Source organism: Dunckerocampus dactyliophorus, chromosome 7 (assembly GCF_027744805.1).
Source record: "Dunckerocampus dactyliophorus isolate RoL2022-P2 chromosome 7, RoL_Ddac_1.1, whole genome shotgun sequence".
Lineage (NCBI taxonomy): Eukaryota > Metazoa > Chordata > Actinopteri > Syngnathiformes > Syngnathidae > Dunckerocampus > Dunckerocampus dactyliophorus.
The window spans coordinates 8,696,506-8,724,473 of record NC_072825.1 but is presented as its reverse complement, the minus strand read 5'-3'; the positions used below and the strand labels follow the sequence as shown (position 1 = coordinate 8,724,473).

At 40.0% G+C, this 27,968-nt stretch overlaps 1 protein-coding gene across 1 annotated transcript; it reads left to right on the top strand.

Moving 5' to 3' along the window:
* The first annotated feature begins 970 nt into the window (after nt 1–970).
* Nucleotides 971–20,821, top strand: LOC129185372 (uncharacterized). Its single transcript, XM_054782354.1, has 12 exons — nt 971–1,271; nt 7,560–7,623; nt 8,345–8,365; nt 8,633–8,908; nt 10,504–10,624; nt 11,382–11,557; nt 11,765–11,907; nt 12,559–12,706; nt 12,782–12,963; nt 15,096–15,188; nt 15,265–15,721; nt 15,795–20,821. The coding sequence occupies exons 2-12, from the start codon at nt 7,578–7,580 to the stop codon at nt 15,845–15,847; spliced, it is 1,716 nt and encodes a 571-aa protein (XP_054638329.1). The 5' UTR covers nt 971–1,271; nt 7,560–7,577; the 3' UTR covers nt 15,848–20,821.
* The last annotated feature ends 7,147 nt before the right edge of the window (nt 20,822–27,968 follow it).

Sequence of the window (27,968 nt, the reverse complement as noted above, 5' to 3'; positions counted from 1 at the left end):
GCTCTCCCCATGTGTGCATGTGTTTTCTCCGGGTACTCCGGTTTCCTCCCACTTTCCAAAAACATGCATGTTAGGTTAATTGGTGACTCTAAATTGTCCATAGGTATGAATGTGAGTGTGAATGGTTGTTTGTCTATATGTGCCCTGCCATTGGCTGGCGACCAGTCCAGGGTGTACCCCGCCTCTTGCCCAAAGTCAGCTGGGATAGGCTTCAGGATACCAACCACCCTAGTGAGGATAAGCGGCATAGAAGATGACTGGTTTTATTTTACTTTTTTAAAATATATTTTTAAATATAAGTATAACATGCAGTATTGTAGTATTTTTTTAATGCAAAGACTATAAAAATATAAAATATTTTATTTTTTCATTGTACAATACAAATTTTCAATGCAAGTACTATTGCATTTAAAAATAAGCTCTTAATTTTAATTGCATGTTTTTATTAATTTTACAATACTATTTTATCTATGCAAGTTCCATTGCATATAAAAAATAAGCTCTTGGTTTTGTATGTTGTAAATATTTTATAGTATTTTAGGATATTTAATTGTAAATATAATTTAGGATTAAAAAAAATGCTTGTATAAAATGTTGTTATAAAATGCTTTTGATTTTATACAATTTGTTTTTTTTATTAGTTATGACTATTAGCTGGTCAATGTTTTTAGAAATAAAATATATTTAACACACAGTATAGTATTTTATATGCAAGTACTATTGTACATTAAAATGAATTCAACTTTTATATTTGTTTTTATTTTGTATTATTTAATATTTGTATGATACTTTTGAAATCATTAATGGGATATTCAGTTGATCCATTGATATTGAACTAATTTTGCTTCTTCCAATTTTCATTTGTGAACGTCTTTCCATAATGAGTCCAGAATCAAAACGAGCTCTTATACGTGACTCTTGCCTTCACTGTGTTTTCGGAGTCGTGTCACATAAACGTGGTTGACGTGAAACGAGGAAGGAGGGGGGGATCGGTTTGTTAGGTGTCCGATCTTTCCCGACAGGAGTCGAGTGTGTCCGAGTGCTCGACATATTTTGCACGTCTTCCAAATGTTGAGCCCGAGTCGCCGAGTGCAGCCGCAGAAGCAGCAGTAGAAGCGGTAGCATCTCTCGAGGAGGGCGAGCCGTGAAGTGGAGGGAGAGGGAGACAGTGGGAGACCCACGCAGCAGCAGTAAGCAGCACTGCAGGGCTTCCTCTGCAGACTCCGCCAAGCATCCTGCATCGTCGTCATCATCCAGACTGCCTTAACGAGGTATGAGCCGCTTCTCTTCCCCGCTCACAGGTGCTCATGTTCGGCTGACTTGTTCTCAAATGTAGCCGGTGCGTGACGGGTTAAATTCTGCAGCTTTTTCGCGCGTTATGCGTGTGCCTGCTGTCCCGGGCCCTTGAGGGTGGGTGGTGGGGTGGTGGTGGTGGGGGGGATGTACTGGACTTTTCTAGAAGATTGGGACCTTTAATTCATGGTTTATCATGTATTAGTAGTTAAGGTGTTATGTTTTGCCATGTTGTTGGATGTAATCCAGTTCTTAGCCCCGCGATTTGCTTGAAAAGCATAAATCCATATTTTTTAAAACCCCAAAATGTAATTGTTAATTGCAATTATGTCCAATTCATTAGGTGCACTGTAAGGAAAAGAAATAATGCTTACTTGTGATTGACACTGTCATTTATGTTGTTACATTTTCTGTAGTGTTTCTAACATTTTGCACAACCTATTTAGCTACAGAATAGGGTCATATATATATAAAGCAACATATTATTATTATTTTCCATCTTTGAACAACTCTCAGGTGTACCTATTAAAGTGACAAGTGAGGGCGGTGTCCGTCAGTCAGATGTGTACGTTTAGAGTAACGCTCATGCTCATGTTTCGAAGCAGCCTTGACCTCCTATAGCGTTTGTGTATGTTCCGTGAAGCCTTAAAAGGCTTAACAGCCTCCATTAGCTGAGAGGACGCTCCATCATCCTGCCTCACTTCCCCCCGCCGCCGCCTGTGTCGCCACCGCTGCAGCCACAGCCTGCAACACTAACCACACAGCACTATTGGTTATGTTTGCAGCACCTTATAACGCATCCCTGCGCGAGTGTGTGTGTAACCCCGCTTCATTTTGGTCAATAATAACAGATATGGCGTGGTAATGACCCTATATTGCCTTCTTCCGCCTCCTCCTCCTCAAAGTGGCTGATTTGACAGAATGTGACAGGTGCAAGGAGTCTGTCTCATCCTTTAGTTCATCACTTTCACAGCCAGCTCGCTTGTGTGTGTTTTTTTGTCTCTAAAAATCGACCTTTTTGCATGCTATATGTTGATTAGCCCAACACTGTTTTTCCTCTCCTGCTGCATTCTCCACTTTGGACCACCAAGCGTGGCCTCCCTTCATCCATTATAAAGGAACATTAACAAATGAGTATTACAAACACTTTAAAAAGGAAAGAATTGTACTGTATGAAAAAAGGTCTCATATTATGTAGGGGTCCAACGATTCATTTTAATGACGATTCGATTTGTATCACAATTTGTGGTTGCTGATATGATTCAAGGACGGTATTGGTTCATTTAGAACGATACGATTCGAAATGATTTAGGAACTTTAAATCGAGTCAGTAACTTTTTAGCCAAAAATTCAACCGGTGTGACTGTAAAATAAAATACCTGGATACTGGACAGTGCCGGTGAAGTTTACTAGATTCCCGTTGTTTTTTTGTAAGGGAATCAGATATAAATTAATTCTGGATATAAGCAAACAAGGAAACAATAATTAATGGCAAATGCATTCACATGTTATTTCAATAAAGTGCAACCAACACTTCAGGTTGAATTAACAGAATGTTAACCTTTTCTGCTGTCATTTTCAATATTCAATACAGTTTCGATAAAAGTACAGTAAGAGCTGACATTACCTTGCGCTGCTGCTGTAGCGGGAACGAGAGGTACCTGGACGGTCAGCGTTACGTAAAACCCCATGGCGCTTTGGTAAGTGGTTGGAGAGATTTGTTGTGTTGCCATGGTATTTCACTTGACATATCCTACAAACAGCAAGCGAGTTATTTAGAACATCTCCCTGTTTGCAAAAGCCAAAGTGTTTCCACACACTGGACCGCAATGGTGGCTTAATTATTTCTTGCTCGCCGCCTTGTCCTCTGCCATCCATCCACCATGCTACATTTTGTTGTCTGCTAGCGCGTGGCGATGACCTCACAGACAGGCAGGCTGAATCGAGTAATGTTTAACGTCTTTGTCATGACAAGTGCTAAAAAAAACACATCCATGTAAAGCCTGCCATGCTTAAATCCAATGCTTTATTTCCTAGTATTGATGCAATCGATTGATTACTTTTTAAACGACGTGAGATGTCGTCTGGAATGGCAACTTGCCGAACACAGATTGATGTAGTTGGATAATAGGAATATAAATAGATACATCGATGTAGTAGATGAATCGCTACACCACTAATATAATGAGAATAACGTCAGAATGTTACAGGAAGGAAAAGTGAAATTATGCAAGAAGTTGGTATTGATATTGTAAGAAACTTCGTAATGTCAAAAAAAATGTTTATAATAAAGTTGTAAATTGAAATAGATTTAAAAAATATGTATATATATATATATATATATATATATATATATATATATATATATAATGTAAATTAATTTTTTTTAATGAGAACGTTTTTTTTTACAGACGGAGGATCACAATTGTAGTATAACGTAGAAATGAATATATACTGTTGTAAATTATGAGAAAAAACTGAAAACAACAAGAATGTCAGATATGAAAGAACAAAAATGTAATTTTTCATAATCGGACGCCATTTTTTGGAGACTAAAGTTGTGATATTACGAAAAAAGTGAACATTTCACGTGAAAGTCGTAAATTATGTATGGAATAATGTCATTTTACGAGTGCCATGTTGAGAAAAAATGTCTAATTTTAGAAGAATGTCCAAAATGAAAGGGATTCCCCCCCCGCCCCTGAATTTTACGAGTATAAAGTTGTAACATCATGGCAGGTTTTACGGGAAAGAAGTTGTTTTACAAGAATTAAGTTGTGATGTTACAGGAAAAGTTACGGGCGGGAGAGAAATCACAATTTTACGAGTGTCGTGTCATATATTATGAGAACAAGTAAAAAAATGTAAGAAAAATTATAAAAAATTATAGTCATAAATCAGTAGCAAATTGTATGAGAATTATGTTGTAAAAAACTCAGTGACAAGAAAATTAATTCATATTGATAGAAAAAAATACAAGTCATAATTTACAGGAAAAATCTCAAAAACGTGCAAGAAAGTTGTAAAATTTTAGACAATTTTGAAATTTTACAGAAATTAAATCCCCAATTTTGAATTTTTTTTTGTAAAATTGTGACTTTATTCTCCTTAGATCACAACATTTGTCTCGTGATATTACGACTTTATTCTCTTTTCTTAGTTTCAGTGCGGCCGTAATCCTCCTTCGTAAAAGTGAATGATCAATTCATCGATTTAAGGGACCGTCAGTGCAATTCCAGATGTGTGGAAACCTAACAATTTAATTAGGAATGACAGAGCATAGTCATCTTTTAATGGGTTTGAACTCCTGTTTCCATGCCAGTGTCGTTTTAAGCAGAATAAAGGAGTTGTGCCATAGCGTTGATGTGGTAGTGCCATGACCTGTGATGCTGATGTCATGTTCCTCTTTAGATAGCTAACTAGTTGAGACCAAATCAACAGCACCTCTCCTGGTTGAAACCCAACAACCAACCTCAACTGCTTCAAGACACAATGAATCAGCTGACAATCATGACCATCCTTTGTCTCAGACTTTTTCCCTTCTTCAGCTTTGTATTTTCAATTTATGGCGTCCTTCTCATCATTGTGAAACAGGAAGTGAAAGACACAGAGGTAGCTTTGTACACGCACACACATCTGCAGTCACTAAAGGCATTTCCGCCTCTTTAAAGCGATGGACAAAGATCTGCCTGTGCTTGTAAACTTTTTGAAGGAACACAGGCGACGGCTTTGTTTTTCATAGTGGGATACGGTGGATGGTGTTATATAAGACGTAAAAGAGGACGGGAGAGCGATAAAAATAATAATGGAGGAGAGGTGATACGGCGCACACTGTGTCTGGCCACTGTGATGTTCTTGAAGATGTGAGGAAGGCTGACACAAGTGGGAGGAAGAAGAATGATGGAGGCCAAAGGAGGGCATGCATGCACAGAGGGAGGCAGGGAGGGAAAAATGGCAGATGGCACATTTGTTGTGTTATGTGTGTGTGTGTGTGTGTGTGTGTGTGTGTGTGTGTTTGTGTGTGTGTGTGCGTGCATGCGTGCGTGCTGTGCAGCTTCACGGCCCAAAGGATGGCTGCGGTGGGCACTGTGTGTGCTTCTGCATGTTCACTGAGGTAGACCCCTCCTGGTGTTGATGCACACTCAGCATCATCACAAAGCAGTGAACAAGTCACTCCGCTGCTGCCGCACCGCTTTCATGAAACGCTGATGGCTGCAGGCGACAATTGTTCTGTTTGATGACATTTGCATGCAGGATTAATGATGACCCCAGTGAGTATTTATTTAGCAGTGTATAGGATGGGAGCTCTCGAGTGCTCCACACAATCTGAGACCTTTTTAGGGGTATTATCAAAATCACTCACCGGCCACTTTGTGAAGTAGGAAAATTTGACTAGAACAAGAAACATGAAACAATGGTGTGGTAAGCTTTGGATCACGTGTTTTTTCCTTATAGTAGCTAATTAGATGGATATTTGCTAAATGATGTGGTATGCTTTGGATTATGAACACCAATGATAGATGTTTGACACATGCTGTGGTGTGCTTTGGATTATGGGCTCTTCCTTTCCATAGATTGATAGATGTTTGGCATATGATGTGGTATGCTTTGGATCATGAGCTCTTCCTTTTCATAGACAGATGTTTGACACATGCTGTGGTATGCTTTGGATCATGAGCTTTTCCTTTTACATGGATACTGTAGATAGATGTTTGACATATAATGTGGTTTGTTTTTCATCATGATTGATACCTGATGTGGTATGATTTGGATCATGGGCTTTTCATATTGACACATGATGTGGTATGAGTTGGATCACAGGCTTTACATATTTGACACATGATGTGGTATGATTTGGATCATGGGCTTTACATATTGGACACATGATGTGGTATGATTTGGATCATGGGTTGTCCGTATTTGACACATGATGTGGTATGATTTGGATCACAGGCTTTACATATTTGACACATGATGTGGTATGATTTGGATCAAGAACATTTCCTGTCTATCGATAGATGTTTGACGCGTGATGTGGTATGCTTTGGATCATGATGTCATGCCCCGCTTGATGGCTCAGACTCTTTTCTGTTGGTTTTCCTTAGTTCCTGTTATGTGCTCTTATTTTGTACATCCATTTCCTGTTTTGTGCTGTTTTGGGTTGTCTTTATTTCTTTCTGAGGAAGCTGGTCCTCATTATTAATTAGTAGGTTTTGCATGGAGAGCGTGTGGACTTCGGCTTTGCTGGCTCATTGTGTGTGATTTTGATGTGTTTTTTATGTGATAGGGTCATTCGTTAAACCGAGCTTTTGATGCCGAGCTCTACATCTCCCGTGTAGCTCCTCTCCCCACGGTTCTGCTGCTGCGACTGTTTTATGCACCGTCGCTCTTTGTTAGTTTTTGTCGCCTCCACACCACCTGCTGAAGCATTAGAGACTCTTTCACCTGCTCTTTGCCTCTGCATGACTTCACCAAACCCTGACACATGACGTGGCATGCTTTGGGTTACACTATGACATTTTCCTTGTCCATAAGTCGATATTTGACACTTGAGGTGGCGTTATGAGCATTTCATTTTCATAGATAATACATAAAGATAAATATGATACAGTATGGACACTTATTGGAAATGTATAATAAACCAAGGATAACGTATGGAACATGTATTAAAATGTATACTATTGATACACTGTTGGTATTGGTTTATTTATGTGTGCAGTAGTGGCGTAAGTATCCACATTCATGACTTGAATAAGCTCTGACACTCAGACTTGAGCATTTTTTTCCACCAGGGGGATTTAACGCTGCAGTAAATCACAGCTCTTCTGCCTGAAAGTAATGATATTACATCTCCTGTTGTTGACCTTTCGTCTTCACTTAGAATCGAGTACACGGCCATATTTGAACAATGACTCAGGCTCAGGACATCAGAAATGATATTTAATCTTCAGACTGGGCTTTATATGATCTCTCTTGCTTTCCATTTCCCTTCATTTGTTCTGCTGCACAGTGTAATAATGCACTTACAGTGCGGTTCAGTGTCACAGTGCGCGGATGCACTATCATCATCGTCAGGTGATGTCATGCATCAATTGTGCCATGAATATGCATGAGAAATGCAGCTGCACTTTTTCCAATGTTTTAACTACCTTATTTAGCTACATGAGAGCAGCAAAATATTTCACACAGCTCTTTGTACGATGCAGTACAGTTCAAGGCGTTAATAAAGATAACAGGCTTTGATTGTGTCCTGGTTTTATCTGTAGGTGCTACAAAGAGCCAGGATGAGGACAGCCGGTGTCATCACACTCACCTTTCTGCTTGCCACAGGTAGGAAAGAAAGATTTTAAAGACTGGAAACATTGGTAATGGAAATAATCTGTTCCAGTCACCATCATAACAGCTTTATTAACTGTACAGGCAACATTACTACTACACAGAAAACTAAATAGCTAGTCAACGAGAGTTGTCACTCTCAGAGAAGACCCCCCCCCCCCCCCCCGAGTGTTTTGGTAGAGAGTTGCAAGTCACCAGTTCAGCCCTCCGCCTGAAATTCATGAAAAATCTCTCAACGCCACACCCACTACAAAGGTTAATCTGAAGTATTTTATGTTTTTGAGGGTTTAAAAAAAAAACAAACAATAATTCAAAACACAATCATAAAAAACTCAATCATTAGGCTACTTTTCCTGGTAACTAATTTCTTTATGAAGGAGTAATTCCATTACTAATTAAATTACGCTTATGGGAAATAATTAGTAATTACCTAATTAGCCCAACACTGATCATCAATGTATAATAAAAAATAATTTCAACAATAAAAAAGCTTCCTTCTTTTAACACCCATTTCTTGTGCTTTTGAACGTCATAAACGTCACTCGTACTATGCACCCTTTTTGTGAATATGTTTTCAGAATATTTTTGTACGATCTCAGGGGCATTTGACGTTACAGACTCCACAGTACTTGTAAAGATGGTGTCTTTTTGTACTTACGTGTTAGCAGTGTAAGACCAACAACTAGCACTCATTTCATGTTATTTCTGTCCACAGTTCTGTCAGTCTCTGGTAAAGGTAAGTATCACTTGCACCCTCCCTTGTCCTCTACTATACAGTGTTTTGTTTTGCCTGCTATTTAGACAATAATGGCTGTGTGTTGACTCATTTTCAGTGGATAGTACATCTAGAGAAGCTACACAAACTGACTACCGAGTTTACTTTCTATAGTATTGCCCCTTGAGAATCTGTACGGTCATAGAAATACTTACTTAAATGTGAGGAGTGCATTAACGTTTGTGCATGTTAATAATATTCCTTCCTTCCTTGCTTGCTTGGAACCAGTCAATGAGGAATCCATGACGTTGTTCCACGGTGAGGATTTCCACATCATGCTGCACGCCAGCGACCTGGAGGTGATTTTTCGCAACAGGTCGGCTCCACGCTCCCCCGATGTGGTCCTGATGCGGGCCGGCCAAGTGGTCAACAACAGGGCCAAAATTAACACCCACTACAGGTACCTTATCATCGACTCTGTGGGCGAAGGAGACGAGGGAGTGTACACCGTAAAGAACCCAGAGGACCCGGAGGATGTCAGACGCATCTCACTTATAGTTCGAGGTAAGGGTGACCTTAGCTACCTTGGCCGTCTTGGCTCTGTAATGTCTTGTGGGGTTTTTTTTGGTTAAAAGTCCCATATTAGCTAGTGGGGGTGTAAATCTGTTGGTGACAGACGATAGACATGTTACGATACGTTTTCAAAAATGATATATATTTTAAAAACAGTCTGATTCAATTCTAAAGTTAATGTTTGTTGTAAAATGAAGATACCAATGACATGAAAGTGGCATTCTTACAGTATTTTCCATTGTGTAAAAGAGCACATCATATCCCCAAGCATGCTGTAAGGCACTGGCAAAAATAAAGTCAACAGAATAACATGTAAATAGAACTATTTGTCACACGAGTGCAATGAAAATGCCTTTTTAGCTTGGAAAAGTAAAAAATCCCATACTCAAAATGTCCTTTCAGATTGAGCAAAGTGCTTTCAACACTCCAGGAGCAACATTTCAAAGTAATCAAGTTACAAAGCAGAAAAATGACCATACTCGCCTCTGTTGGTCTAGCTAGCCGGCGCTCTAGCTGGCCCTAGCTAGCATTCCGTCTTCAGCCATGGCAAGTTATGGCGCCTGCGTGACAATCCCTTCACCGGCAGCCCAGGCTCTCGTGTTGTTTATAAGACACGGTCAACCGATTGCTTCTCGCGATCACAATCGATTCATCTAAAGATTTATGTCTGATTAGGAGTCTTTTACCGGCACATCAGAATCGTTCGCTCCTCAAACTGGGTATCCGGTTGCATCGGTTTATCGTTCACTTCCCTAACAGATAGTTGGTGTAGCTTGGGCTTTGTTTTAAGATATGTAGCGAAGCCTACTTTTTCCTTTTTTTGTTGTTTTTCTTTTACAAAGTTATCGTTAGTGAAGTGGTGGGTGTACACAGGGAGCGGGCTCATCTAGCTAGGGTTGTGTCAGACGTGGTATCATGTCCATGAGGAAAGAAGTTATTCGTTTATGACTTCAGAACTTCAAAGCTAACATTTGAGTGCTCAACAGTAGAGCAAACAAGTGAGGGAGATGACAGATTTTTCTCATGTTCGGTGTTCATAAACAGGCTCCAGACAGATATTACTGTTAGCATGAAAGAAGACATAAAAATGAGTGAAAGGAGAGACGAATTCAAGCATGGAGGGCAGCAGTGGGATGAAACCAAGCGTGGGTAAAGGCGACCGCAGTGCAGTAATATGTGGAAGCTGTGCCATATGGAGTGTGTGGTGTGTTGCCAGCTGATGACGAGGTGTGTATGTTTGTTGTGATCGTGTGTCTTCTCTCCGTGGAGCTGCCAGCCAGTAATTATGCAGCTCTTTAAGCAACAGCCCACTCTTCCTCCTTCCCTGCTGTCTTTACTTCCCCCTAATTCTAGCACCGACATTTCTGGATCAGTGCTCCCTCACTTCTTGACAGTCTGTTCCCTTTTTTTTTTGCTACATCTGTCAAGCTTTTCCACCCCTCTTCATTCTCCTGCTCAGACTCCACTAGTGATGTCTTCCTCCGTCACTCGTCCCTACTTAATAGCCAGGCACTCTGCTGTCCACTGCAATTATTCCTCCTGCTTCCTTTCACTTAAGTGCCAAACACTCTGCTTTTACCTCCTAGATTGTACTAACGAGCAGACCGTTAAATATGGGGAAAATTACCGTATGCCGCTGTTGGGGGTGACAGCCCCCATCACCTTGGAGTACAGGCCCAGCGCTGTGGAGGCCAACCTGACAGCCAGGTATGCTAACTGATGATGCTTTTTCCAAAATGGAGTCACACCTGACAATCTAATGACAACCAATGCAAGAGCTGTATTAACACTTACAGGACATTAGGAGTGCCCAAAGTCCGGCCCAGGGGCCATTTGCGACCCGCAGTGCATTATTCTTGGCTCGTGGCATGATCTAAGGACTATTATGGCCCACGCTGAAAAAAAACATAAAAGGTCAGGAGAAAAAACGCAATGAAATCACCAGTCAAAGGTCCTCTATATAACAGGAGCGCTCTAGTGGTTTTATGGGCTGACAGCAAACATCCTAATCCAAGATCCTCTATTTGACAAAAGCGCTCTGCTGTTTTTTGGGACCTTGCTAGTCAAAGACCTTCTATATTACTGGAGCACTGCTGTTTTTAATGATCGATCAGCTGCAAAAACCCCAGTCAAAGATCCTCTATATGACAGGAGAGCTCTGCTGCTTTTAAGGACTGACTGCAAAAATGCTAGTCAAGGATCCTCTATGCGATAGGGAGCGCTCCAATGGTTTTAAGAACCTACAGCAAAAATGCTAATCCAAGATCCTCTATGACAGGAACATTCTGCCGTTTTTAATGATCTACTGCAAAAATGCTAGTCAAAGATCCTCTATACAGGAGTGTTGTGCTGTTTTTAAGCACCTATTACAGAAATACTGATCAAGTATCCTCAATATGACTGGTGCACCCTGCTGTTAACTGCTCATATATAATGACCGGAACGAATCAACCTTCTTTTGCAGACCTGCCCTGGTGCTGCTGACAAGCACGGGCGTGGCCAGAGAGGGCTACAAGGGTCGAGTCAGCGTCAGTGACCACCATGTCGTCCTGAAGACAGCGACGGGGGCGGACGAGGGCAGCTACACCATCAGGGACGCTCGAGGCAGTATTAAGAGGAAAGTGTGTCTCCACGTCATCGGTGAGTGCAAAGTGATGACAACACATCACATTGGTTGTTGTGTTGCCGTCTTGCCTGCTAATCACTCTCGGTTTGCCGTAATGGCTTCTGGAAGCGATGATGGTCTCTAACAGCGTAATGTGATTCACAGCCACGGGCCTCCTGGCTGAACTGTGTGATGCACGGCTCCATTTCCTGTCAACTCACGCCCCCCATGTTTTCTCTCAGAGCACCAGAACTTTGAGAACCTGCTTCATGGGGAAAAGCTGAAAATCAACCTGATGCTCAACAGCTCTTTGGTGCACTTGTACTACAGCCCTGACACTGACCACACACCCCGCCTGCTGATGGATAAAGGGGAATTTACACATGTAATTACTATTTTATTGCTTTTTTTAATTACAAGTTCTTGTCATTCATTATTTTATCATGTGTAGAAAAAAAATGTAGCGTAGTTAATTATAAGTTAACAACATAGGAGTTTTTGTGACCATTTTTTTTATGTTGCAAGAAAAACATGTAATATTTTGTCTGAATATTACATGAAGACAGTCATATTTGTTTGAGGAAAAAAAGCTGCAATACTACAAAAAAAGTCATAGCTTTATGAGGAAAACATTTTTTAATAGTGCGAGAATAAAGTGTAATTTTTTACAAGAAAAGTCCCATTATAACAGTGACGTGATGTACCAAAAATTATAGTTTTATGAGGAAAAATGATATAATATTGTGAGAATAACGTTGTAAAATTGTGGAAATGAAGTTGCACTTCTATGAGATAAATCTCCTAATATAACAGTAAAGAAGGGAATAAAGTTGTGTCATTACACGACTAAAGACATATTTTTATAAGAAAAAACGTGTAATTGTATGAAATATAGTTGTATTTTTTTCACCAAAAATGTCTTTTTTCTTTCTTTTTTTTTTTTTATGAATATCTCAATAGATTGTACCTCATGTACCCGGTAGTCATCAGTGAGCACATATGCTGTATATAAAGCATACATGTGGTTTGACTGTAGGTCCAAACAGAGCTGGGCTTTGAGGGCCGCCTGTCCATGGAAGGGTCACAGGTCATCTTGGATAAGGTCAAGCGTTCTGATGAAGGTCTGTTCAAAGTTACTGACATTCTGGGATTCCCTGTGTCCAGCATCCACTTGGAACTAAAACGTAAGAGTGGACTTATTTTGTCAGGAAGTCAGAAAGTCCAAAAAAGTTCAGTTGGCTCATTGACTTTCTTTGCAGCCTACAAGCTGGAGTCTCTCTATGTCGCCATCATCGCCCTGCTGGGCCTGCTGGTCTTCCTCCTGCTGGCTTGCCTGCTGTCCTGCCTGATCAAAGTCAAGAAGAGGGCCAAGAGGGCCGCCGCCTTGGAGAAGATTGCCCAGAATGCTGGCAAGGAAGAGGAGGGAGAGGCCTTCAGACAGGTTGGGCAGACAGTTTACACACTGTAGCTGGTGATGTTATTTATCCTGATCTAAACAGGGAGAAAAACAAGAATATAGCAGTGATGTTATGACAATAAAGTTGTTTTCTTTTAAAAATATATTGAAGTTATACATGTTAGGAGAGGGCCGCACGGTGGCCGAGTGGTTAGCATGTTGGTCACACAGCCGAATCTCCGCTTGCGCATCTCTGTGTGGAGTTTGCATCTTCTCCCCGTGCGTGCGCGGGTTTTCTCCGGGAACTCCGGTTTCCTGCCACATTCTAAAAACATGCATGTTAGGTTAATTGGCGTCTCTAAATTGTCCATAGGTATGAATGTGAGTGTGAATGGTTGTTTGTCTATATGTGCCCTGCCATTGGCTGGCGACCAGTCCAGGGTGTACCCCGCCTCTCGCCCAAAGTCAGCTGGAATAGGCTCCATCACACCCCCGCGACCCTAATGAGGTTAAGCGGCATAGAAAATGGATGGCTGGATGGAAGTGTTAGGAGAATTTTTTTCTTTAATTTTACAAATAAATAAAGTTGTGTGTGACGTTACAAAAAATATTTTTTTTAACAAAAATAGTCACACTAATAAAGTTGTAATATCCAAACAATAAAATACAAGGATAAAAGTCATACTTATACGAGAATCTCCGAATAATAAAGGAATTAAGTTACAATAGAAAATGGATGGATGGATGGATGGATGGATGTAAATAAAAAGTGTTAAAAGTGTAAAATTTGTTAAGTGAAGTGAAATTGTATGAATAAAGTTGTAATGAAAATCTTTATTTATGAGAAATGTCAGAAGAAAAAAGTTGTAATATTATGAGAAGTTGAGTCAGTAAAGTTGCATTTTTATGCGAAAAAAATCATAATATCGCAAAAATGAAGCATGTTTTGTATGTATGCAGAATATCAGAATGTCATGAAAAAAAACTTTCCAATAAAGCGACAAAGTACCACAAACACTGTTTATGTAGAAGAAAAAAAAGTTGTAATATTATGAGAATACATTTTTAAAACTGCCAGAACCAAGTTGCATTTTCGAGAAAAAAACATATTTAAAAAATAAAGTTCTATTTTTAAGACAAAAAAATCTTAATACTATAACAATACAAAGTAACATTTTTACTGGAATAAGAGAATAAAGTTGTAATGCCATACGAAAAAAAGCTGTAATATTAGGAGGCTGACGTTTTAAAACTGTGAGAACCATGTTGCATCATTTTGACAAACAAAATCAAGTCACAATGTTACAAAATACGTATTTATACAAGAAAAAAGTAATAAGAATAAAGTTGTAAAATTGCGAGAACAAAGTTGAATTTTTTTCTTATTCGAAGAATAATGCCATTACAGTCGTCCCTTGTTTATCGCGGTTAATTGGTTCCAGACTTGACCGCTGTAAATGAATTTCCGTGAAGTAAGATTCAGTTTTAATAAACGGAATATTTTTGTAGTTAGAGGATAGAAAACCTGTTTAGGACTTTTTAATACAGGTTTTAATATTATTAAAGCCCTGTAGACATGAACGAACGCCCCAAGTCACTTTTACACTCCTATTATTCTTTATTTACATCACATTGCGCAGGCTACGGGATCACTGCAGGGACATAACAGACGGCTGCCATGAGCATAACAAGCTACCGAGCTAATTAGTTAGCCTCTCCAATTATTCAAAACTTAAGAAAGTGTTTCAAACGGAGTGGGGAAGAAGGACAAAGAAGCCAAAAAATTACCACTTCCACACAGAATGAGAGGAGAACCTTTTTTTCCACTCGATCTCAGCCATGGCATGTCGGCTCAGCTCTGCTGCCTCAGAAGCTAGTCTCCATGCAGTGTGAAAGGCAATGTAATCTAACATCACGTCTCGTAACTTTACTGAGGCCTAGTGACCAGAATACTGCATATACTGTAACGTCTCTTTCAATATTTTTTGACTACTAAGAGGCCATAGACAACCATGAAACAGTAATCATTTATTAATAAACTATTTTAAAAAAAACGTGATATAGTGAGGGAGCGATATTCGAACCGCGTAATAGAGAGGGAAGAATGTACATGAATAAAGTTGTAGTATTACAAGAATAAAAAGGGTGAGTGTAAGTATTTTGGTTTCATTTTAAAGGTGGTAAAGAACATCACCAAGCTCAGTGAGGAATCCAAGCATTCCCAGGCGGACAACACAGAGAAATCTCAGAGCACTGAGGTGGACATTAAAGTAAGACATTTATGGACTTTGTAAGGAATTATTCATGTATTCCCAGGATTCTCACCTATTGATTTTGTGGACGCAGGGTCTGGAGGTGTCTTCTAAAGAGGTTGGCATTGGTAACCTTGACACCAGTGACTCTGGTGTTGGCTTTAACACCGCTCTCCCGCTGGACACTGACACTGACGCCCCCGATCAAATCCCTGACTCGGAGGCTGTGAGCATCTCTGTTGCCCCGGAAACCAAGTCACCAGCAGCTATGGAAGTAAAACCAAGTCCACTAGCTGAAACCAAAGCAGTCCCTGAGACCAAGAAAACCCCCGATCATCAGTCGGTCAACTTGGACGTGCCCAAATCAGCGGACGTAAAGCCCAGTCCAGTCTCAAGTCCGGAACCCATGAATGCCGTCAGTCCAGCTGATCTGAAACCTGCCGCCACCCTAAAAGCCACCAGCCCGGGAGCACCAGAATCCAATAACATTCCTTTTGCACCTGATCCAACCGAGAACTCCATGCCGACCGCACCAGAACCCATCCCCAATTGTACGTCCTGGCATTAAACGATAATCATCCTTTCGCTACACGTAATAACCACATTTCTAATTTATCAACACAGGCACCCCCGAGCCAGGCCCGGATCAAGCAGATCTTATCGGAGGTACCTCCTAAAAAAAGTGAAGTGAATCCGGATAAACCAAAGTGGGCAAATGTGAAGATCCCACCACCACCGCCACCACCACGTTAGAACTGTCCCTACAAATACCCAAGGGGAACCTAACCCTGCAGATCCTCACCTTGCACCATCACTTTTTAGAGAAACACCTCCTCTAAAAAAGTGGGACGTTTGTTGACCTTGTCTAATGCCTGAGCATTGTGTAAACTTACATTATTTTATCTCACGGAAACCTTTGGATTGTTACACATCTAAAGTGGGGTACACACGCATATAGCCGATGTTCTGATGACTTAATACCCGGGCTGACCTACAAGTGGCAGTAACGTAAATAGAAGCGAGGCTAGCTGTGCGCTTACCTGCTAACTCCATCGAGGCGGTACATCTTCTCGTCATTTCTATTGTGATACAAGTGGTATGACACTCATGTTTGCCACATTTCAAAAAGTGTAGCCTCCCTTACTGTACTTTGTCTAACTTTGAGCAGCCCGTTGTTGCCGATCGCCGTCTTTTGTCTTCATATACTTCCGCCTTCTTCCGGATTGGCTCACTCCGTGACAGTCATAGGCCAGGCCCCAACCTTGGCGAAATAAATATATTAAAAAAATGTTTATTAACATATATTTCTGTTGTTTTCCGAGCAGATGAGGACGTGTAAAGTCACTCTTAACACATCAGAGGATAACATATAAATCATCGTCCATATTGTCTTTATGTGTGTGCCCCCCGCTTTAGCTGCACATTTCTTGCAGCCTTTTATCTTTTTTAAGATGTAAAAAAAAGTGCCAGACTGCAAATGAAATCCTTTGCAGAGTTTACAATTAGAACGTCCACATAAGGTATCTTCTAATGGTATTTCACTAAAACATCTTAAATTTGGCCTCACCATAACACTGAATGCCTATTTACGTACTAGCATGCAAAATATGCAAAACAACAAAAAAAAAGCAGCTCTTTTTGATGTCAACGTCACCCATGATATGCAATCACATTTAGAAAACAACAACCAGGTAGGTTATACACAACTTTAAAACACAGCAATTTTACCATCACCACTATTAGTTAAATGCTGCATTCAAGGCTACTGGGAAATCAGAAATATGAAGTTTTTAAAGTCGGATTTAAGCAAGAAACATCGCTGACGACTGTGACTCAAGCTAATATTTGTTTTATTTAGGAACAGCGTATGGAATGAATAGACAGCCTATGAACAAATCACACAAATGTCCACGCTGTACTGGTTGTGGTAAGTTGTCATATCTACTAAAACCAGAAGCGGTGGGATAATGAGTTGAAAATGAGTTTACAACATACTGTATACTGTATTTATAGAGCGCTATCTCTCACGGTACAGTATTGATATACCAACAACAGATATCGATTGATGACAGTTAATGACGAGTTTGCCATTTTAACATGATGTCCATCATTTGATTACGTTGACGTCCGCTTATCGCTTATTGAGTATCCTCATTTGTTGGTTTTCCGCAATTTATCACAGAGAAAAACTGGTGCAATGGAATAATATTGATATCATTGACAAAATATCGCAATAATATAGTATCTTGAGTTACTCTGCAGTTCCTACTTCTACAATAAATGTAGTTTATAAACTAATTCATATCATCTCTTTGGGCGCCGCCATTGTTGTGTAATTTCAGATTTTGAATTTGCAAGAAGGTAAATTAAAAACTCGCAGTTTTGTAGAAAGCAACAAAACGACTGAAGTGTGTTTAGCCGTTTAAATGAAATGTGAAGGTCATTCTCAACTAGAAAGAGCTGATAGTTTGGAACCGTTTGGAAAAAACACAGTTTGAAGGTGGTCGTCAAGCCATGTTGTCCCGTTCTGATAAAACTGCAACCATGGCAAAGCCATGCTAATTGCTAGGGCTCCATTGCTCACAAGCTTTTCCTCATCCTGCCCCTTTACTGACACCCCTCTAAGGATGCTGATTGGTCTGTTCATTTTTTTGCGGTAAATGACAATATTAGCTTTTTTCCTCTAGCATTTTGTTACTTCTTTCAGGCATTATTTTACTTCCTACGGCAATATGAAGATTTAAAAAAAACGATCTGTCATCCTTTATATTGTAGCTCAGGGGGTTCTCAACCATTTTGACTAAAATAATTAGCACGTTTGTCATCCAGCACTGAGCAGTGAGTTATTTTTTTTACATTATTGTTTTTGCTGACAAAGGCCAGTGCTAATGTTCTTCTATGTTATTTTTGAAATAAAATTTGTTTATCAAACATATTATTTCTATATCGATAACCACTTACATCAAATTAAATGTAGCCGTTTATATATGCGGCCTGGCTCAGCCCTGCCCACGGCCCATTACTGGTCCACGCCCCACTGGTTGGGAACCCCTCCTGTAAATGACTCATTTAATGTATCCGAAATAGTATTTTGTCATCGCTCCATCTAGATTTGTCAAACTTGACTTTGTTATTCAGTTAACACAATCTTGCTACAGATATATGTGTGGTCATGTGACTAACACATGCCTCTACCTCATGGAAAACTAATGACAGTCCAATTTGGGTGTGTTGATATTGACCAAAACAAAAATGGATTAACAGTAGAAGCACAGAAAAAGAACATGCGTGATCAGTCAACTACAGAAAGTAAGGAAGAATTCTATTAAAATTTCCGAATGGATTTGTGATATCAGAAAATAATTCAGCATTTACACACTAAAGCCATAATATTTACATGAAGGTTCGACTTGATGCTAAATATGAACTGATATATCCAAAAATATGTAATACAAAACGTGCCTCCATGTTAAATGGCCAATGGTGGTCTATGAATGGACAAAAGCCTGGCATTCTGGCTAAAATTAACACTAAATATATCTGTGGGAAAAAAAATGCATTTCAAAGACGCGAACACACACTCCAGCCTTGTAAATAATGCATGTGTAAACACCTTTATTAACCCTCTAATTGAATTTTGTGTATGGAATGGTTATTGTATCATACTAAATAATAAAGAAGAATTTACATTTCTCACCAATCAGAATATTTAAAAAAGTCTATATACGTATATATATATATATACAGTATATATATATATATATATATACATGCTATACTATATCAACTAATACACACTAATGCATCAAGCTAATTTAAAAGGCAAACAATGAAATGTATGGAGTCTATATTTGCTGTTTTCAGGGTTCTTATCTGATATTATTGCAAGCTCTCTCGCAGTATTCCCATGTTGTGTTCAAATGTACCTGATACCACTGAATGCAGCATGGCCACAGAAAACATGCAGGCTTTTGTCATCTTACACTTTATATACAGTATATGCGTGGGTGTGTTCATCACAGGAGTGATAAAGATGTGTGTGTTTTGCCTGTAATACACGCTTGTGTTTAGTGCACTTTCATCTCTCCGTGTGTGTATGTGTGTGTTGTGCGTGCGGGGTGTCGATGTACGTGAAGAAAACCAAGTGTTGGTGTTCCACAAGTTATGAGCGTGAAAAACAACAGTAAATGTTGTTGTAACTTTGACTGTTTTCTTTTATTTTTTAGTGCTGTCGGTGTATTGGATCATTGGGCTTCTTTTCTGTCTGTTGCAGGCCCATTTACATAATACATTATACTCACGAGCCAAAACATGAGGTACACCTGCAATTTTCTGGGGATCCTTCAAAGATAAACTCGTCCTGGAACATTGCAGCCATGGCCACCAAATTTGAGCCACATACACTAGACAAATGGACACTGCCAAATTGTGAAGAATGTGAGTTTTCAATAAAGCATTTGGGCGTAATGTGACACTATCACGATGCTCCGATTTGTCATAGTGGATGCAGCTCAATTAGCTGGGACTGAATCAACAGTGCCTCTGCTGGTTGCAGTCATGTAGTGCGCTCAATCTTGCCCACAATGTCTCGCCATCGAAAATTATTTTAATATTAAAGGTCCCCTGTTATAGTATTTTTCACCAATTTTAAGGTCCCAAGCCTTGCTGGGAACACATAGGTTTGTGTGTTTGTTGCTTTAATGCTAATGAGGTCCACGCCGATCTCCAGTGTGTGTCTCCAAGAAGCGCTATTGTGCACTTTATCCACTTTTTACATATACATTGTAACTCTGCAATTGTCCAACGTAGTAGAAGGCATACGTGAATCACATACAACAACGTAACATTAAGGAGTGGGACAGGACAGACACGTTAGCCGCAATAGCATATTACCGTATTCGCTGAAGAAAAACAGAATGATTCAACTTACAGCTCCCTTGTCTGCAGCTGACTGATGGGTAGTTGGCAGAGCTTTATTTTAAGATGTGTAGCAAAGCCTTTTAAGCTGTCCTCCATGAAGTGGTGGGCATATACAGTACATCTAGCTCGGGGCGGGCCAGAAGCGGTATCATGTCCATGAGGAAGGACCTTTTTCCTTAATGACGTCATGGAAACCCGCAATGTCAAAAGCCACTGTTTAAAGGCCTCTTCTCTCAAAAGTGGAGCAAACAAGTGAGGGAGATGATAGCTTTTGGTGCTCATAAACAGGCTTTGGAGACGCATATTACTGTTAGAACATTAGTAAAACACCACTTTTGCATAATAGGGGGCCTTTAATATCAGACCTTGTAGCATGTAGCAGAAGTTAATAGTAGCAGGTTTTTAAATATTTGTTGTTTACTTTTTCTCAAGCTGCCACGCCAACCGCTAAGGTCCACTGGCACCCCCCGGAGAAGGTGCTGCTATAGACCATGAGAGAAGCATGGTCCTTTGTTGCCATATTGTTTCAAGTAATTGTTTTTTTTCCCCCCACTAATACCACACAACCACTGTTGTGAAAGCCAATACACTACAGTATATGTGTGTGTCTGTTTCTGTGTGCTGTGTGAGTGCTGCAATGTCCATATGTTGTAAAAACAAACAAAAAAAATCTTTATATCTTGAATATTTCATGGCTTCAGAGAGCACCAAGAATAAACAGGCAATTATGACCATCGTGTAGTCATTATTATCATTCTCAGTCCTACAAAGGTTAGTCAAACATGTCACTCAACGCTAGCTTGTCATATGGCCGCCATGTCCCACTAACGCCTAACGCCTTGTTTTGAGCTTCGGTAACCTTGACATGGCATTTTCCTGGCAGAGCTTTCAAACGCCTCAGACATCTGCCATGGACCCTGAAGCTCCCATGCCTTCCCGAGCTTTTGGTTCCAGACTTATCATTTGACTTATCCTTAACTACGGATATTAATCATGTATTTGAGAAATGTGTCCTTCTATCTGCTCAATGTTCTACTCCTGATCCAGAGGATGTTTGTTTTGGCAACAGTTTTTATTTCATGGATTAAAGTTCTCTTTGTCCCTCAGGACAAATGTCAATATTTTCACCTCTGTCGGCCCACACGACAGGGCTGTCCTTACGGCCCATTGCTTAAAGGAAAACTGCACTTTTTTGTGGAATTATGCCCATCATCCACAATCCTTATGTGAGACATGAACACACTCGTTTCTGTGCGTTCTAAAGATATAAAAACCGCTAATAAGAGGCAGCTAATTAATGTACGTAATGGGACACCCCTATTCCGCCTACAAAGCCCGCTATTAAAACACCTCCAACCTGCCTTGCTGGTAACGTTCTGCCGCTAGGATGGGGGGGGCTGGGGTTTTTCTTGCTCCCTATCTGGGTTGTGTTCCCCTACTCCGCTGTGCCCTAGGTCCCTAGTAGCAGGGGACGTCTTGCAACGAGGCTTCCGTGTATCGGGCAGTCGACCATAGTGTGTGTGTGTGTGTGTGTGTGCGTGCGTGCGTGCTTTTATTTATTTATTTATTTATTTATTTATTTTTATGAGGATACAGAGGGGTTTGCTCTGTGGGGGTTGGTGCTGGGTGTTACATCTGTGCCGCCTGGGCCTCCGTCGTGTGGGTGTGTGGCGATGCCTCCTTCGTTTATAGCCGTCACAGTCATTTGCTGATGTAGTCCTGTTTGTTTCTGTTGTTTTGTTATTGTTTTCGCAGTTGTTGTTGTTGCTGCTGTTGTCCTTGTCTCTCTCTTTTTTTGTCCCCCTCTTATCCCCGCACTCGCCTCTCTGTTTTCATTTCTATTCTTCTCTATCTCCTCCTGCTCCGGTCCGGTCGCTCCAAATTTGCATACCAACAAAACACCAAAGTCAAATAAATTCTGTATAACAGGGGAAGTGTAGCTCACACTTTTCCCTGGCAGAGCAAATCTGTAGCTAGTAGCTATGTGGCGGTGTGGTGTGGCGAGGTGTCACTACGCCCTTAAAGTAGTTCTTCGGCTTTACAGTGTTAATAACAATAATAATAACAATGTTGCGGTAGCTTGGTTAATATGCAGGTCACATTATGTAAAGAAGAAAGACGTGTGTTCATGCCTCACATAAGGATTGTGGATGATGGGCATAATTCCACAAAAAACTGCAGTTTTTCTTTAATTTGCCCAATAAGTCTGTATAGATTCTGGCTGACCCGCATAGGCTGGATTGAGGCAACTGAACTCTTCTTATTTGTTGACGATCTTTCAACAAACAAGAAGAGTTCAGTTGCCTCTATTCAACCTTTGCGGGTCACTCAATAAGCAAAGCAAGGGGGGGTTGGAATGTTGTGTCCCAGCAATATGAAAATTTATTTCGCCATATAATACCTACCTGGTCAGGGATCCACAAGCATCTTATTTTTCTGAACAAGAACCGTTTTTGGTAAGTTTTGATATCTTTTTTTGAAACTCTGTAAGTAAATGAATGGCACATTTAATATTTCCCCCTACTAAGGAGGTTATGTGTTAATATACTGTATAGTGTACTGTATGGTGAATATACAGTATATGGTGTAAATGTTTGCTTCTGCTACAGGTATAAGAGTGTGAGAGGCACTGCAGTTTTAATAGGCCAGTGTTCATTTTGACAGCAGTTTTGAATTTAGTTTTAGTCATATTTTAGTGCCTAAATTAATTGGGTTTAGTTTTAGTTTAAATTTCATAATATTTTAGTCAACTAAAACTACAGTAAATTTAGTCCTGAAATAAAAAAAAAAAAAAAAACATCTTTTGAAATGTTGAATAATAATATTGTGTAAATAAAAGGACACATTACTGACAAAGTAACAAATCAACTCAGCACACAGAGGTGCCTCTCAATAAATTAGAATATGAGGCAAAAGCTATTTGATGTCAGGAGTGCAATTAAAGCAAAGAAAGGCTCAAGACGATTTTGCAGTTCATTTGCTGATTAGAGTGTGTACCAGTCGTTTCAAATGTTCAAGTATTTGAAAATTTGTCACATTTTAAGAGATATAGTTTTTATGAGCTGAAAACTACTATCATCAAAATGATTCATACATGAAGAAATACATTCTTGAAATATTTCCCTCTGTGTGTAGTGAATCTATAGAATGTGAGAATTCATTTTTTTAATTGAACTACTGAAATAAATTAACTTTCCAAAGGTATTGTAATTTATTGACATGCACCTGGATTGTTGTATTTTTTTTAAGTGTGTGGCGTAGTGGCTTAAGTATTCACATTCATGACTTGAATAAGCTCGGACACTCTTTGACTTGAGCATTTGTTTCCGCCAGGTGGATTTAACGCTGCACTAAATCACAGCTCTTCTGCCTGAAAGTAATGACGTTACATCTCCTGTTGTTGACTTTTCCTCTTCACTTAGAATCAATTGAGAGTACACGGCCATATTTGAAGAATGACTCAGGCTCAGGACTTCAGAAATGATATTTCATCTGGGCTTCATATGAAATCTCCTGCTTTCCATTTTCCTTCATTTGTGATGCTGCACAATGTAACAATGCACTTACAATTCAGTTCAATGTCGTAGTGTGTGGATGCACCATCGTCATCATCAGGCGGTGTCATCCATAGGTTTTTCCCACTGCTTCATATGTTTGTAATGTTTTAACTACCTTATTTTGCTACACGAGAGCGGCAAAATATTTGAAGCAGCAGTACAGTTCAACGCTGCAATAAAGATAGCAGATTTTGATTGTGTCTTGGTTTTATCTGTAGGTACAAAAAGAGCCAGGATGAGGACAGCCAGTGTGGTCACACTCACTTTTCTGCTTGCCACAGGTAGGAAAGAAAGAGATTTGAAACTTTTTCTCATTGAAAACATAGGCAATAGAAATAATTAGACGCCCCACGTCAAATTGTTGCCATCGTAAATCCTTTATTAACTCTACAAGCTATGTTTTATGTAATATTTAACATGCAAAATTTGTATATAATAATAAACTACAGTTATTGTGAAAATGGAAAAACAATAAAAGGCCCAGTTTTAACTTTAATGACAAATGCAATGTCATTCACCGCTGTGAAAACAAAATAGTCTACCTAAACCTAACCGCTTTGATAAGCACCGCCCACATTGTTTGCACATAGGTTGCGGTGTGTTTGCCGTGCTTTTATGCATTTTACATTTGTCAAACTTGGCAGCAGCACTATGTTTTTTTTGGTGAACAAATTGCTGTTAAATGGTCGTTGTCCTACTTTTGCCCAGTAGTCTCCACGACAGGTAAAATTATGTTAAATGTTCACTTCCCCATTTCATGTGACATGTTTGTGGCATTGTTTTTTGAATGTAAAACTGCATGTTAAAAGGTATTTAACAGACCTCTCTGCATAGATTTTTTTGTGGCATGAGTGTAGAAACAGTTAAGAAAAAGGGATTACCCTCCAAGCATGTGCTCCTCTCCTCCCCCTGCCTTTTTGCAACTAGGTAAAAGTGATGTTAAATGTTCGGTTGTCCATTCATTCGTCATTTGTAATTATGTTTGCATTAGTTTGTGCATATAAAACTATAATTAGTCAATAAAATGTGTTTTGTGTTCACATTTTTGGGTGTCTGGAATGGATTAATTGGATTTACATTATTTTCTATGGGAAAATGTGCTTTGGTTAGAGTCCGTTTTGTCGGACCTTCTGGAACGGATTAATGACGTTAACCAAGGCACCACGGTACCTTTTTTAACATTTATAAATAATTTTAAAATAATAAATAAGAATAATTTAAACAATTACAAAATTTCTTAACACCCTTTTTTACATTTATAAATAACTAAATAATAATAAATAATTTAAACAATAATAAAGTTTCTTCTCTTAACGCCCCTTTTTGTGTGTCTTTTTCTTCCTCTTGTGATGTATTTTAGTGTTAGCAGTGTAAAACTGTAACAACCAGCACTCATTTTATGTCATTTCTATCCACAGTTCGGTCAGTCTCTGGAAAAGGTAATTATCACTTATATTTGCACCTTCCCTTGTCCCCTACTATACAGTGTTTTGTGTTGCCAGCTATTTAGACAACAATCATTGTGTGTTTACACATTTTCAGTGGATATTACATCTAGAGAAGCTACACAAACTGAAAACAGACTACCGAGTTTACTTTCTATAGTATTGCCCCTTGAGAATCTGTACGGTCATAGAAATACTTACTTAAAAGTGAGGAGTGCATTAACGTTTGTGCATGTTAATAATATTCCTTCCTTCCTTGCTTGCTTGGAACCAGTCAATGAGGAATCCATGACGTTGTTCCACAGTGAGGATTTCCACATCATGCTGCACGCCCGCGACCTGGAGGTGATTTTTCGCAACAGGTCGGCTCCACGATCCCCAGATGTGGTCCTGATGCGGGATGGCCAGGTGGTCAACAACAGGGCCAAAATGAACACCCACTACAGCCACCTTGTCATCGACTCTGTGGGCGAAGGAGACGAGGGAGTGTACACCGTAAAGAACCCAGAGGACCCGGAGGATGTCAGACGCATCTCGCTATTCGAGGTACGGAAGAAGCTCGCCCTCTACCCCACGCAAACTCTGGTAACATTTGTTCTGGGTGCTAGGTTTGTGCTGTTTTGGGCCACAAAAATGATTATCCTGGTATATTTTTTGATGAATTAACAATTTATTTTCGGTGATGACATCATCCAGCCCACCAACTTTCTCCAAATTGAGGAAAAATTGTGTCGCAACCCCAAAAATGTGCAGATTTTTGATCACAACATTATTTTTGTATTTCTTGTGCTTATAATCTCCATAATAAAATACTGTTTATTGGTCGAAAAAAATTCTCATTTGCCCTATGTTGGAAAAGCTTGACAGAATGACTTATATTTCACTACTAATTGCTAAATCACCAAAGTAGCATACAAGAAGACATAAAAATGAGTGAAAGGAGAGATGAATTCAAGCATGGAGGGCAGCAGTGGGATGAAACCAAGCGTGGGTAAAGGCGACCGCAGTGCAGTAATATGTGGAAGCTGTGCCATATGGAGTGTGTGGTGTGTTGCCAGCTGATGACGAGGTGTGTATGTTTGTTGTGATCGTGTGTCTTCTCTCCGTGGAGCTTCCAGCCAGTAATTATGCAGCTCTTTTAGCAACAGCAACATCAGCAACAGCCAATTCTTCTTCTGTCCCTGCTGTCTTTACTTCCCTTGAATTCCAGCCCCAACCTTCCTGGATTCAGAGTGTCAGGCACTCTGCTGTCCACTGCAATTATTCCTCCTGCTTCCTTTCACTTAAGTGCCAAACACTCTGCTTTTACCTCCTAGATTGTACTAACGAACATATCATAAAATATGGGGAAAACTACCATATTCCACTATTGGGTGTGATGGTCCCCTTCACTCTGGAGTACAAGCCCAGCGCTGTGGAGGCCAAACAGACATCCAGGTATGCTAAATGATTACGCTTTGTCCTAAATGGAGCCACACCTGGCAATCTAATGACAACCAATGCAAGCGCTGTATTAACACTGACAGGACATCAGGAGTGCCCAAATTGCAACCGAGGGGCCATTTGTGAAACGCAGCACATTCCATGCATTATTACAGGTAGAGGCAACCCTTTAGCCAAATATGGTTTCACTCTTTTGGGATGCAAAACAACAGTCGTCTCAATACAGCAGCGCTAGACCTCTGCCAGCCACCCTTGTTAGTATTCCATTCGCTTGCAACAATGGTCATTAACAAATGACGTTTTTCATCGCAAAACAGTGAAACTAGGGATGCTCTGTTTGGGTTTTATGCTGCCAATTCCAATACCGATCATCCATGAGTGAAATCGGCCGATACTGATACGGATCACATAGATGAACTGGAAATGTTTACATTTACTACTGGCTATATGATATGAAAAAGAACACCATTCAATCACCTTCATTTAGACAAAAACATATTGACTTACCTTTTCCAGAGAACATACAGTATATCGCTGGTGAAACTTACAGAGGATGAGACACCTTCTTTAAGGAGACTTTAGGAGACTGAGATTGAGTACATTGGTGGAGCGCTAGCAGCACTTCCAGTAGCACGTAGGTGGGTTCCAAGTGAGAGAGCAGCCGGTGAACTCTGTGTCTTCCACCGATGATGAAGGATGGTCATCTCCTCTGATGAATTCAATTATGTGACACGTCAAATGTAGCCAACATTTTGACTGATGATCACACGGTGAACCTCAAAAACTCACTTACTCCGTCAAGTGTTTGTTCTTCAAAAACCGTATTAAATTAAAGCTTTTTAACATGCTACCCAGGCGAGATATTTTTCGTGGCATGTTTTGCAGGGTGCAAAATTTATCCCACTCTCACAAACGACAGGTAAGTTCCACACGGCAGCATATGTTGATCACATGCTTTTTCATGGAAAATGGCCGATTTGGATCGGTGGCTGATCGATCGAAGCATCCCTAAGTGAAACCATTCTTGGCTGGGGTGTGCATCTACCTTAGAGGATAAATACTTGATCCTACACCCTTGGAGATAGATATATTATCTATCTATCTTGCTAGCTAGCTAGCTAAACATCTTCCAAGACAACATGAACAGTCCTGTTGCAATCGATTCAATGCCCTGAGAATTCAATGACCTGGATGAATGAGAATATTCACAGGTGCTAATCAAAGATCCTCATTATGACAGGTGCACTCTGTTTTTTTAAATTATTTATGCGAACCAAAAAAACACTATATGACGGTATCAAAGTCAAACTTCTTTTTGCAGACCCGCCTTGGTGCTGCTGATGGGCATGACGGGCATGGTCAGAGAGGGCTACCAGGGTCGATTCAGCATCAGTGACCACCATGCCATCCTGAAGGCAGCAACCGGCGCTGAC